Source organism: Ochlerotatus camptorhynchus, unplaced genomic scaffold, assembly GCF_037179485.1.
Source record: "Ochlerotatus camptorhynchus isolate MF236.1 unplaced genomic scaffold, CSIRO-AGI_Acam_v1.1 ptg000383l, whole genome shotgun sequence".
In the NCBI taxonomy this organism is placed as follows: domain Eukaryota; kingdom Metazoa; phylum Arthropoda; class Insecta; order Diptera; family Culicidae; genus Ochlerotatus; species Ochlerotatus camptorhynchus.
The window spans coordinates 2,387,297-2,402,338 of NW_027040870.1; the positions used below are offsets into that span (position 1 = coordinate 2,387,297).

Genomic DNA, 15,042 nt, shown 5'->3' on the forward strand with positions numbered 1-15,042 from the left:
TGTCTGACTGACAACCTACAATAGATCGTTTTACCTTACGTAAATCTAACTTCCTCTAATCTTCTTCCAATCCAGATTGCACATCCGCCGTTCCCATCTGCTGGAGGATGCCTTCCGACGGATTATGTCCGCCAACAAGAAAGACCTTCAACGGGGACGACTGGCAGTCCTGTGGGACACCGAAGAGGGATTGGACTACGGCGGTCCATCGCGTGAGTTCTTCTTCCTGCTGTCCCGCGAGCTGTTCAACCCATACTACGGACTGTTCGAGTACTCAGCCAACGATACCTACACGGTGCAGGTCTCGCCGCTTTCGGCCTTCGTGGACAACAGTCATGATTGGTAAGTATTACCTTGCATTCTTTCGATGCGGCAAAGTTAAATAATTCATGTTTCTCACGATGCAGGTTCCGCTTCAGTGGCCGCGTTCTCGGTCTCGCCCTGGTCCATCAGTACCTACTGGACGCCTTCTTCACCAGGCCGTTCTACAAAGCTCTGCTGCGGCTACCGGTAGCATTGAGCGATCTGGAATCGTTGGATAACGAATTCCACCAATCGCTACAATGGATCCGGGATAACGACATTGGATCCGGTGTATCACTAGGCCTCACTTTTTGCGTCACAGAAGAACTGCTGGGCAGAGTTGTAGAGCGAGAGCTGAAACCAGGTGGTAAGAACATCCCAGTGACGGAAAAGAACAAACGTGAGTACTTGGAGCGTATGGTCAAGTGGCGACTGGAGCGTGGAGTCCAAGAGCAGACTGAATCCTTGGTGCGTGGCTTCTATGAAGTCGTTGATCCACGGCTAGTGTCAGTGTTCGATGCTCGGGAGCTGGAGCTGGTGATTGCCGGCACGGCAGAGATAGATCTCAACGATTGGCGGATTAATACGGAATACCGCAGTGGTTACCACGATGGCCACCAGGTGATAGTGTGGTTTTGGCATGTGATTGAAAAGTTCACCAACGAACAGCGGTTACGGTTACTACAGTTTGTGACGGGCACGTCCAGCATCCCGTACGAAGGATTTGCGGCCCTGCGAGGTTCCACCGGACCTCGGCGGTTCTGCATCGAGAAGTGGGGCAAACCGAATGCCCTTCCCCGGGCACATACCTGCTTCAACCGGTTAGATCTACCACCCTATCCAACGCCAGACATCCTGTACGAGAAGCTCCTACTAGCCGTCGAAGAAACCAATACGTTTGGAATTGAGTAGCTAACTGGAAACGGTGAACTCTGGCTTAGTCGGAGCGATGTGCTCTTCTACTATCTGTTGCTGTTTCTATTTTACAGTATATTTATTTTCTACTTCTTCAAGATTTTAATCGTTCAACTGTTGTGAAGAAAATGAGTTGAAATTTAAAAAAAAAATTATGCGAGCGATGAACACGAAAGTAAAAGTGCATGTTAACCGCACCGCGGTTGCCTTCATCCATGCAGCCCATTCATAGCGCCGATGCTAGCTACCATCCATTGTGAGAATTTGCAGCAAACAAAAAAACGAAGAGGATTGCATTTATATATGTACACTATGAAGTTATTCACTTGAGTAGACACCAGCTGACTACGGCTCAGCTGTTTTTTTTTTTTTCTCTTAGGTTGGAAGCAAGCAAAACTTTTGAATTATTAGTGCGAAACATGCCGGGTGATTTCGTTACGTGTACCCGGTTTACTAGAAGCACTGTAGTGGGTGGTAAAAAGATAGGTACATTATGGTAACGATAGGGGAGTGGAGGGAGGGGGGCGTGGTATTGAGTGCGAAAAGTTTTCGGCAGATAAAACGGCTTCGAATCAGCTACTTTCGATTTTTAACCATCTGCATAAGGAAAATGGCATGATTTTGATTGCCTAAATTTTTATGGGAGTGCACTTTTAACTTTTAAATGAATTCCATAATTTTTAACCGGCTTTTTGCCTGTACCTAGGTCACATCAAAGTGTGACCGTCTTGTAGAATTTTCCAAGAATTTTGTCTAAATTGCATAGTCTACAAATATTTTGAAAACTCTACAAAACACTCTCACCTAGATTTTAAACATTAACTCATTTTCAGTTTCTAAGCATTGCCTGACGATGTAAATGCATCTCAAACAATCATTTTTCATCCTTACTTTACTTTGTTTAATACCGCTCAGTCAACGTGGTATGCAAATTAATCCTCGAAGTCATGACAATTAAATCACGCCTGCAAAACGGTCCGTTAATGTCACCAAAATGACCGTCATTATTGTAATGTGAACAACGCCGCGCTTCAAACGAAGGCGCATGTTGCCCAGCGTGAAGGAGTTTAATAAATTTCCATTATCGTCACTGGATCGCCGATAAATGACCCATAAATTGAGCTACCATCGCTACTGACTGCCGCCGCTGTAGAGCGTGCTGTTATCGATAAAATCTGCCTGGGATATGTTCTCTTCCTCGTCTCTCCCCACCGTTCATTCAATAAGATTGTAAACCTTATGATAGAGCCTCGGTATGTTTAATCCCACGCGACAGTTTAGTGGAATTAATTCAACAATCCAGTAACTATACTGCGGACATTCTACATCAACATCAAAGGGAATTTTCCGAACAATGGGCTGCTGCTGGAGAGCTTCGCCGAACGGTGACCATAAGTCAAGAATAGTAACAGTAAACAGCAATAGAAAATTTGAAAGCCGTTTCTGTTGCATTTTCAACCATTTTAATGCAAATGTAATGAACCAGTAGATAAACGTAAATAGGACACAGATAGAAACATAGAAGTACCAAAAATAATCAATAGATAAAAAAAACTACTTGCACCTACAGGAATAAACCAACAGAAAATTACAATTGCTTCAGTTCCCACGCAGACACTACGATAATCATAAACAAAAAGTCATTAAGGACATGGTCCAACGAAGGGCTTCTGTTTCAGGCTGCACATTGCGTTTTCGGAGGGCACAAATCTCACCATCCGGAAGCCGATTAGTTTTGAAATTAGAAGAGCATTTTCAGCTTCCTTCACGGTCAATGAGAGCAACTCAAAATAGAGTTGGATTTGACTTAAAATTGTTTAAAAGATAATGAATCAAATTGTACTCAATTTTCCAGGAAAAACTTTTTACTCTGAGCTACTCTCATCGGCCGTGTGCATTAAGTAAATCGTCAGTTCTGTGCCCGGCAAAACGCGAAGCGGTGAAGTAAATGGTAAAACAAAAAGAATCCGCGTGAAACATGTCCCAAAACCATTCAAAAAAGTTCTTTTTCTAGTCATGACACAGTACACACAAAGAACATTGGGAAAAACCACTGCGAAATACATATGCACTCACTCTCAAAACGCCCAGCCTATAAACGCTTGATAGGAGAGTAGAAGTTTACAAACAATACACACACACACAAATAATACCCACGCACACTTTCAAAATAAAGTATGAAACTACACACCGCCACTAAGATATCCAATACAAGTGAATTCATAGGCATTATTGCTCGTTTTAGCTCGATAAATATACTGCATAATGAAATTTGAAAGATGTTACATTGGATGCGCATTCCTCTTTTAAATATTGTTTCAAATTCTGTCCCTTGAAAAGGCATAGTCTGGTCAGTTTATGCCAATAGTTTTAATCGAACACCTCCGTGTATTTGTAATGGTGCATCTTCTGCAAAACCAGTGTTTTATTTTTAGTTACAGTATCTTTTGTCGAAGGAATCGCTAGGAGATCAGATATTTATTTAAGTAATTAAGATGTTTATTTTATTTAGAAAGTAAACTGATCCAATTGAACTTGTCAGTAAGATAAATGGTGAGTTCAGAAAAAAAATCTTTATCATTTCAGATAAATTTTATATTTACTTTTTAATGTAAAACTGTTTTCTGTGCAGAAAACAAATCAATGCGTCAAAACAAATTCAGTCATAGTTTAAGTTAGTATATTAAGTTTGAATTAATTTAGTAATTGCTTTACGTGAATGAGAAATCCAAAAAATTAAACAAATATGAAACGCTGTTTTTTTGTGGAAAGAAATCCATTAGTGTCTATCTAAGATGCAAGAAAAATGTTGCTCTAGATTGAAGATTGTTGAAGATTTTGAAGATTTTCTGCACAAAGGTGGAGAGCAATCCGAGTAAATGGATTTAGATGCAAAAGATGAAAACAAGTTTTTCGTAGATTGATTCGCTAGCGTGAGATTTTCCGACCATATTAAATTGAAATTTAGATGTGTCGCACCCCCAGATTTTGACTCTAGACTACACACCTAGCAATAACTATTTTTACACGTGACGTAATTAATCTTTGTCGTAAATCAAGGAACAAACTTAGACGACCCAAAGCCTACTTTCACCGATCATTATAAACACAATTAGGCTGGAAAAAATGACATCTTTTTTTCTTGTGTCACTCAACAGCCGAGGGGGGGGGGGGATAAAAATTAAACCAAAACAAAAATAAAACATTCAAAATTCCATATAGTAGAAAGCGAGCAAGGACAACTGTAGGAAGGTACAAATCGGTTTGATCATCTCTCTTTACCATATGCAATTTTCACACTGCCGTACTCTAACGGAATTATCAATTCTATACTTTCATCTCCTCATCTATCGTATAAAAATTACCACTTTAGTCTGTTATTTAAAATAAGCATCTTCAACTATGTAAATCGTTGACTTCACGCAGAAGTAATACTAAACATATATATGTATATATATATATATATATATGTATATATATATATATATATATATATATATATATATGTATATATATATATATATATATATGTATATATATATATATATATATACTCGGGTTATCAACAAGGTTTAAGTGTGATTTTTATGGTTTGTAGTAGTAGTAGTAGTAGTAGTAGTAGTAGTAGTAGTAGTAGTAGTAGTAGTAGTAGTAGTAGTAGTAGTAGTAGTAGTAGTAGTAGTAGTAGTAGTAGTAGTAGTAGTAGTAGTAGTAGTAGTAGTCAGTGCTGAGATTTGTCATTGTCATTGACAGACTTTTGCGCGATATTGACAAAATTGTTTTTCACATAGTCAATGATAGACTTGATCCTCAAAAAAATCTTTGTCAAAATCTCATTCATTTTTTCGTCAATGACAAAGATTCACCTGGTAACAGGAAGTGTAATTTCTTGCATTCTGAGACACATAATTGTTATCCAAGCGGTTCAGGACGTAGATGCTTATTCACTTTTATGGCTCCATGTAATTGTTTTGCTCAAGCCATTTAATTTCATTTCAAATTTAGCTAATAAACAAATCAGCACATGTTCGTCACTGACAAAAATGCTACTGACAATTGACATGGTTTGCCTTGACGAAGACTGTTAGCTCAAACGAGTGACCATAGCAGAATTTTGAGTATCACCGTGTATTGTCGAAATTTTGCAGCACTGGTAGTAGTAGTCAAATTATATGTATTTATGTTTATTATGCCAGTACATTTATTTAACATTTTAATTGAATAGCCTACCTGACTCTTCATCTTTGTTTAATTTGATATTCTAATATGATATTTGCGTTTTTCAGCTAGTTTACAGAACACCCCTTTGGGGGTGTGTTTTGTTTGAATTGAAAAAAAGTGAAAACCTACCTAACTACGAGTATAACTTAACCTAACGTGCTAGATCATGTATGATGATTTGATCTCACACAGGTGTCTCTGAACCTTTCCAGAATGAATACTCTCCGTTCTTCTAATGTCTGAATTCAAGCCAGGAGGTGGATCTCAGAAATTCTAGTCCGCGGGGACTGTTTAGGACCATTCTAAAGATCTTGTTCTGGATCCTTTGGAGTTTAAGGTGATGGCATTTGGTGCAACTCTCCCAGATTCCCGTATTCTATTACGGGAAGGATGATTTGTTTGTAGACAGCTACACCCAACCGAGGGATGTAAGATTCGCTTACAATTATGTGGGATTCATCATCAGAGGATGTTAGTGGAGACCGCATGAACCGAGGATGCGATCCAATGCAAGAAAATTGGAGACCGAAAAATGTAGAGTGTATTAGTGAGGTAAATTAGTTATGCCGAAAAAAATAGGAATCCGATTGCCGACTGGACTCGAACCAAGAACGCTTCGATTATCAGACCTGTGCTTTCTCCACTGCTCTCTATGCTCCTGAATATGGACAGCCTAAAAGCAAACATGAAGCGCTCATTTTCTCGCATACTCGACTTCGTATGCTTTTTCTGCTGGAGAGATTCGAGGCAAGTGTGTGCGTCATTCTACAATGTTCTACAATGTGCGTCGTTATACAAGCTTACTGGTATAGTCGAAAGCGTAGATAGAGCACGAAATGAAAAAAGCCAAAAAACCATTACATCGCCTGTAAGGTCAACTTCTAACATTCGCTGCGATGTTCATGAACAGAGGATGATAGGAAACGGAACTTACATTCATTGTAATAGATTTTTGGTTTGCGTGTAGCTTATTTTTCAGGGATATACCGTATGCGCGATCATGTTTGCACCATCGTACAAATAAGGTTCCCGTTTCACCTATGCACACAATGCCTTGGTTTTCTTTGCAGGCACGTAACCTTTAGCTCATACCGTAGTAGGCTGTGTATAAAACAAAATGATTTACTTAGTTTGACAGTTGCACCATCACGAAGTGGCAGCGTATTCGTGATTTGTCCCACGTGCAAATGTCGCAAAAAGACATTTCAATCGCCGTGGAAGTGTCCCGGTGGACCGTCAAAAGGGTTTTAGACCGAGAAAAGAAAGGACAACTATCCGCGAAGGTGTCCACAGGTCGCCCGAGGTCAGCTCGGGCTTCGAGGGTTATCGCTGCTATAAAAAGGAAGATGCGGGTGAATCTAGGGCGTTCAATAAGGAAAATGGCAAAGGAACACGGGATAGTTTAAGACTCTGAGAAACATCCCCCCTTTAATAAATAAAAAAAAAACTAGAAAACGAAATTTTTGAGAATTTTTATTAAATTTTGACTTTGCTCAATGGTGCAAAAATTATCACAGTAGACTTCCTGTTGATGAGTAAATACAGTGATCTTATCAAAATGTTACACTTGGTTTTGGTTTTGTCAACGCGCTCCCTGAAAATCAGTTAGCTGTCTAGTGTTAAGCCGAGGTAGAATACCTTTTTCGACCATTCGACCACTGTGCCGTTCAGGCAGATCTTGTTATTCACCGACGGAACAAGTCTGGGAGATTTAGAGTGTGGAAATATGATGGCCTGGGTCTTTGACGCGTTGATACGGATCTTCCAGCTGTTGAAATATTCAGACAGGACGTTCAGGCCTCTCTGAAATTTGGCAGTCAGAGCTTCGATGACCCTACCCTTGTAGACGATGGATGTGTCATCTGCGAACAGAGATAACGATCCACCATCAGGGAGAGCCGGCATATCGGAGGTGAACAGGTTGAATAGAATGGGGCCAAGGATGCTCTCTTGTGGAACTCCGGCACCGATGTTGAAAGCATCCGATGTGATGCCATTCAGAGAGACTCGGAACGTCCTGTTCGATAGGTACTTGTTAATTATCTTCACTAGGAAGATTGGAAGACCGTAGTGCTGCAATTTGAACACCAGGCCATCATGCCAGACATTGTCGAACGCTTTTTCAACGTCCAACAACGCCATGGCAGATGTTTTCGAAACAGACTTGTTCCGTCTGAGAATGTTTGTTACTCGAGTCAGCTGGTGGACGGTCGAACGACCTTTCCGAAAACCAAACTGATCCTCGAGTCACAAGTTGTTTTCTTCGGCAGATGTTAGGAGCCGGTGGTAGACTGCTCTTTTGAACAGTTTTGATAACCCTGAGAGAAGGCTGATTGGTCGATAACTTGAAGGAGAGGACGGATCCTTCCCAGGTTTCCGAATGGGTATGACTTTAGCTGACTTCCAGCACGAGAGGAAGTAGCCGGAGGCACAGATTAAAAATCAGTGCTAGATGGTTGTAGAATCTGGAACTCAAGTGTTTGTGAAAATTCTATATGGGGATTTTTATCACTTCTTACCAGCGAAACAGAGCGATCTCTTTGCAAAATGGCCGGACGATATGATTAATTCCGTAAGACACAAACGTAATTGTTCTTATAAACAAAAAACGTTCTGTTTTCGATAGTTCCTTCTTATTCAAATATAACATGGCAGTACAGGAAACCCAAATTGATATGAAAATACCTACTTTGTGAATTTCAACTCAGTTTTCTCAACAATTGCGCGGGCTTTAAAAAATCTAACTAGACGTATGGATTCAGGAAGGTCTATTCCGTCAAAATCCAAGCCTCATATTCAGAGGAAGGAACCAAAATCCATGTTGGCTGAACGTAAAAACCATATTTTAACAAATATAACCATCGCTAGAAATCAGCTGTTTATCAATTTTATCTAGATAAACGCGTCTTTGGGAATGTACTAATGTATATTTTGATCGCTATTGAAATTTTATTAGATTGCTGAATTTATTTATGGGCCCAAATTAGGGGCATGTAGGCCGACATTACATCCATTTCCCCTATCTGTGAGATATGACACAATCATCAAAACGGCCAGGCCTACTGCGTTGCATTTGCCGCAAAGATGATTTAGTAAAATGATTCGATTTGGAATCAATATATTCAAACAGTGAGGCATTTCGTTGATCTACCGGGGTTGACGGATGCATGGACATATCGTACCAACCGCTCCGATCTAAGCAAAAGTGAAAACAATGGAAATGTTGTGCAATGAAAAGTATATGAATCATAAAACAAATTATAATGAAACGATGTTACCATGTTAGACAAAATATTACTTAGATCCTTCCAGAGGGAAATGGCAAACCTATTCGTGGTCGTGGATCATATGTAGCCCTCAGTCTCTGAGCACCGTCGAGACAGGGTTTTTTATTTGATTCTCTGTAGTGCACTGGACATCGTGGGTGCACCGCAGACACAAAGATGATTAGACAGGAATTTTCGGAGACGAACCAGCGTTCAGCTGAAAGTCTCCTTAAAAAAGTTAACTTACTAACTATAACTAACTAGACAGAATCCCGCACTTTTATCTCGCTTTTTAAATAGTTTAAAGCGCTTATTTGTCCAGTCCTATCAGTGATCGATGTTGTCCAAAAACACCGCAGGCAAATCTCGACACCAGAACTATTTACAAACTTTATTAATTTATTAGCGACACCGCGAAAAATCTTCGTTTTCATAAAATCACACAACCGGAAAAGAAATTTTAGACGGAAAACACGCAGAAAAGCTAAAGAAATGAGTGACTATTAGAAACTTGAAAAGGAGGACATTTCATTTGAGGTTTGGAGATTAGGGAGGACAATGATTCCTTTTCTTAACTTTAAAGGAGGACAATGAGTTTTTATCAAACGTTTTGATAATATGTGCGCTATCACAAAATTCAAGATTTGCAAAGGTTCAATTGAGATTGTCATAACTTGTAGTCGTTACCAATTCAGTTAATCTTCTTGTTATACTTCTGAAAAATGCATCAAACTAGCCTTCATAATTCATTTTTGATACTTGGAAATGATCTAGTCTAGCTCATTTGGATGAAAACTACAGCTTTACAGTCTTAAACCCATCCCAACTTTTATCATGTACATAATCAAATTAAATCATTCGATGAATTTTCACTGACACTTCGAAAATAAATTATAATTTTCGATCGTCCGTTTTCGAGAAATTGTTTGTCAAAATTGATTCCTGGTTTGTCTGAAATATGTCTGGTAGAATAGAAGGTTTATTTTAAAATTTTCCATCTGTCAAATTTAAATTAAGATTCATCAAATGGACCGCAGCCTAAATGTAGGGGGTTTGACAACTGTAGTATACCCCTAGTCCCACCATCGAATGAAATTTGCTAGATAAGATGAGGTTGTGACATAATTAAACAAATAATCTCTGCAAACAACGCTCTTTAAAAACAATGTTATGAATATGTTACTGGAAAAATGAAAGGATTAAAAAGGAGGACATTTTCGGGCAAAAGGAGGATGCAGAAAAATTATTGAAAAAGGAGGACATGTCCTCCTTTAGGATACCATATGGTAACCCTATTAGTGACAGCGCAAGAAATTCAACCGTTCGTGAGCAGAACCTACTTCGATATTTTTTTACTTAAAATAGTATTTTATCTAGGAGCAAGACCGCTGCAATTTTAGTAACCCATATTTACTCAAAAGTGATCAAAGCAGTCTCATATGCATCCATAAATTAAAAATTAAATCAGTATAAACTGTGCGGTATACAGCCATGAGCTTAAGAAAGTGTGAAATGAGCTGTATTAATGATTCGGTAGAAATGTATACGGAACTAAAGTCGACGTACACTGTATGTCGATTTGATCAATGTAGGCTATGCAGCGTATATTTGAAAACCCAGAACTCGTGGCTTTTCATTCCCAGGAGCTCCTAGAGGTAAGTAATAATTTAGCTGCAAGCTACAGCGTTGGGGTATTCCCCTTTGAACCAGGTGGAAATTCACATAAACATACATTATCTGTCACAGTGTCGGCACAGACATAACTCTCGCAAGTTGTTCATCGAACAAGCATTTAACAGTCAATTTAAAAGTGTCTTAGTTGGTAGTATCGTCACCTGTGGCGCGCATAGTCAATTCCCTTGCGTTTGACGTTTGCACACTACCGCCATCTGTTCAGCGTACTGCCCACCACAGTGTACGCAACAGATGGCGGCAATGTTTTAGCGACGATGTTTTACAGTGAGAAATATGTAATGAGTTATGTCTGTTTGTCTGTGGTGTCGGAGTGATCCTATCCGTATTTTATTTTGTAATCTTGTGTGAATTTGTTTTCAGTGTGAAACTTTACTCTTATATGCGTGGACAATAAAGTTGAAAATCAGAAAAAGATATTTCTGATATGATCCCGAGAAACGAACCCGTTATTTGGTGTGATTTATGATGGGTTGGCAAGGATGTATTCTATCAATTGTTAATTTCAGCATCTTATATAAATAAGTTGAAATCAGTTGTGAATTCTAGTTTCAATTTTTCTGATAGAACAGTAAATTAGTATATGTGACTAGACAATGATCTTTCTATCAATCCCGGTTTAAACTTGCCAACAAGTTAACAGCCCAACTAACAATTTTCGCAATGTAAACGCTTTGTTCATTTCATTTATACAGCCTCAAGCTGTATTCAAATGTTATACGATATGAGGAAACCTATACTCAACCTCTTTACAAGCAAATCTGGCGAACTTAGTCAGCTACTTATGGCTGTTGTGACGGTTGGGACTTAGGACAAGCTCTTATTGCATATCTATTTACGCTTCTATACAGCTGTTATCCTGCTGTTTAGTTGTGTGTGAACTTGAAAGGCGCTTACTCAACCTTTACCCGATTATCCAATAATCAGTACACAGCTTTCTCTTGACGCCAGGTTAAATATTGTTTACGCTTTTTTTTTGTTAGTGGAATTTATCATGTTTATTTTACTGCGACAATTAAATTAATCGAAATTATTTATAAGCAGCACACCACCAAATTATTTCCACTGTACCGGAACCAGGAATCGAACTCGAAACGACCGCAATGGCGAACCTTGATACTACCAACTTTGCTACGCCAACACTTTGAACTGACGTAAACAAATTTACATGCTCTTCTACAACAAGATTGCTGAGTAGATGCTTTATAATAGTGCACATGAATCACTTTTCTCGACTAGTTACTTCAGCTTTGTAAAGAAGCAGAGTAAAAGCTGTAAAAATGCTCAAGTCTAAAAATAAACCTAGTTGACTGTAAAATAGCTTCCAAAGTAGCGCTAACACAGTGAATTAGTTGAGTACAGGTTGTTTAGTTGTTGAAAAAGCACTTATGATGGTTATGTTATTCAGTAAGAGTTGTTGATTCTTTAGAAGCCATCAAGTAAGTAATATATTCGCTTTATTAGGTTTGTTTTGAAGCTAAAAGTTGAAAGTTGATTAATATTTGCATAGAAGTTACATTAGCGTTTATTGGGTGATGTTATTCAGTGCGTCTGACAAATTGAATAATGGTTGTGAAAAAGTTGAGTTAACGCTCTCCAAAACTATTTTACAAGCTTCTGCTTGTAGCTGTATCTGCAGCTTTGTTTCAGCTACTTTACAGCACAACGCTGGAAAGGTTGGCTTATAATGCTAAAAATGTTAGTTGGGAGATGCCCTTCATGGGAAAATGCATCTCCTCAATGATTATTGCCTTCCACAGTCGCGAGTGAAACGCGATGCGAAGGAAGACAAAAAGTACTTCCATCACAAAATTTCGATTTTCATTCGTGGGCAATACAGTCCTGGAATCACAAAGCCGTAGTCTGTGATGCCACATGAAGTGAAATTTTTATGGAGCAAGAAACATTTTGAATCTTGTCGGTGGGTATGCAATCTGCCAAAATGTTCACAATGGAATGTCAACCATGTGCATCAGCAAGACGTTAAATTATGATACAACTCGAAAAATTTCACACTAGCGAATCGGTCTTCGAAAAATCTTATTTCGTCTCTTGCATTTAAATCCATATTTTTGCTGGAAATCTTCGAAATCTTCATCAATCTTTCTTATATTTACTAAGCGTGTAAGCATCTTACAAAAGCAAAGCCAATTTTTCCTGCATCTTAGATAGAGTTGCCCCCTTCGGTACAACTCCATGTTTGCTTGAAAATCCAATAATTATCATCGTCAACCAATAATAAGCATACACAGGTTTGCATGCTGCGACGCAGGTTTTTTGGATGGCAATCCGGTATATATTGTTGTTGAATGATGGAAGTAGACTTTTCTCGTGAAACGCTAAGAGGAAAAGGAGACAACTGGCTTCTTACTCTTTTATCTCTATCTTTATCTATCTCTATCTCTATCTTTATCTTTATCTTACGCACTTCAAATCGGCCAATCACGAGCTGGTTCGCGTTTCTCTTAGGTCAAACGTCTTTGCTTGAGAATCGTGGAATGCACACAAAACAAACAGATTGCTATGTCACCGTGCATTTAATATTAAGCAACTCGAGTTACTCAGAGTTACTCAAAATTTACTCCAGTATGACTCATTATCAAAAGCTGTCTAACCCCTAGGATTTTATTCAACGTTTTTATTCAGCAATGAATTTGAATCATGGTTGGACCTATTATTTAAAGTACTATGGTACGCTTGAGAGCCCGCAGGGCCGAGTGTCATAAACCAATCGACACAGTCTGACGACATCGGAAAATGTTTTGGTATCCATGCGTGCGCGTGTGTGTGTGCATTTATGTGTGTGTGTGTGTTTTTTTTGCAAGGAAGAAACCTTAAAAAAGGCCATCGTGCCACCGCTTGACGACTGGGCGCACAGTCGCGGTGACACGGTGTGTGGGATTCTTACCGCACTAAAACCTCCTTTGACGCCTTGCCATTTTACCCCGGAACCACTTACCGTATTACTTCGGAGGGGGTCGTGCATTACGCACCTCACTTTACCTCAGCTAATTGGCTCTTCCAGTTCGCTGACCGTCTCTCCAATTTGTGAGCCATTTAGCTCCCAGCGTCACGTTCTACTCGGTAATTCCCGGTGGTGGATTCAGCCTACTCTGACGGAGAGTTCTCCCGGCGTCGGCTTTCAGTTCGCACTTGTGTGAGCACATTTCTACTCTCTAGTTGGTCTTCTCGCCATTTTCGCTGCAGCGCTGATATGATCTGCGTTACTGCTCTGCTGACGGCGTTAAAGGTGCCCTCCTCTCGACACCTTTCTTCGACGACATTCTCCATGCTAAGGGCGAGCATATCCTCTCGCACATCATCAAATCTTGGACATTCGAAGACCACGTGCTCTGGTGATTCTTCCACATTCCCACACTCCGGACAGAAGGGTGACGTGGTGTGTCCGAACCGATGCAGGTACTTCCTGAAGCAGCCATGACCAGACAGGAACTGCGTCAAGTGAAAGTTGACTTCTCCATGCTTCCTGTTCACCCAGGTTGAAAGAATCGGTATTAACCTATGTGTCCATCTACCGTTCTCTGCTGCATCCAAGGGGTTGGTCACTCTACACAGTGTGCCAAAATCAAACTGGGGCACATCGGGGTTCAGTCATTGACGTTGTTTGGCACCCATGGTTACAATTTTTATGATCTTCAAAGTTACTGGCAACACTGAACTTTTTCTGCGCCTGCGCAGTGTGCATGTGTCAAAATTTCAAATTATTTTCAAAACAACCGTGAATCTCAACCAAGTCTCGCCATGGATTCTCAAAATCGTTACAACCGTGACGGCAGTCACATCCACATTTCCTCTCATACGAAGAACAGCTGGCAGCGGTATCTTGACCTAACCGAGGTTTCCGACCATGGCTACACGAACTAGCGATGCAGCTCCCACGGCTGCGGCTGCTTTCAATGCTGCTGCTGGTCCGTCTTTTTTGACGAATTTTAGAGGAGACGGACCAGCAGAAGGAACAGCAGCAGCAGCAACTAAAGCAGTAGCAGCATTGGAATCAGCCGCAGCCGTGAGAGCTGCATCGCTAATTTGTGTAGCCGTGGTCGACGCTGGAAATCTTGGGCCGGTCACGACAAGCGGTGCTTGAGTTTTAATCGGAACGTCAACAACCAAACAAAATCTATACCATCCGACCATTCGAACTGCTCGAATACATCCATGGCGGTGGCTGCAACATCAACCATTCCATCGTCCAACATATAATGTTGGAGGACCGTCTTGGCAAAATCTCAAATAGTTCAACAAATTTTTACTCTCGTTCCTTTTTGCACTTCCAACTAACACAATAAGAAATTATAATTACGAATCATAACATTAACTACCCAGAAAAAGGAAAATCCTTTCTTTTCTCAGAAAATAAGCTTCCGCTCTTTCAAAGCTAACGTGTTTTCGGTGTTTCCGTTGCTCCACGCACCGTTCATCTTCTTGGAGGAGGAGAAGCACAGATTCATAATGAATGGGAGTTTTGTGCATTTGTGATCATCGCGCTGTGGTTGCACTTCATGATGACGTTCACCGCCAGGGCTACGCTCGGGAACTCGACCAATCCGGAGGAGGAACTTCCCGATTTCAGCGGGAACATTCGCACTTGATACGGGTGGCAACCCTTGGTGGTGAATGCAGTCAG

General features: G+C 40.1%; 2 protein-coding genes across 4 annotated transcripts in view; one reads left to right on the plus strand and one right to left on the minus strand.

Annotated features, from left to right (window-relative positions):
* Hecw (Hecw ubiquitin protein ligase) overlaps nucleotides 1-1,357 on the plus strand; it is a 100,292-nt gene extending 98,935 nt beyond the window's left edge. For all 3 annotated transcript variants that reach the window (XM_065233029.1, XM_065233030.1, XM_065233032.1), the window contains 2 exons: nucleotides 76-342; nucleotides 408-1,357. In XM_065233029.1, coding sequence (XP_065089101.1) covers nucleotides 76-342; nucleotides 408-1,215 — 1,075 coding nt within the window. In that variant the 3' untranslated portion in view covers nucleotides 1,216-1,357. The remainder of the gene's footprint in view (nucleotides 1-75; nucleotides 343-407) is intronic.
* LOC135710455 (monocarboxylate transporter 2-like) overlaps nucleotides 1-15,042 on the minus strand; it is a 603,423-nt gene that overhangs the window by 541,440 nt on the left and 46,941 nt on the right. The window lies entirely within an intron of this gene.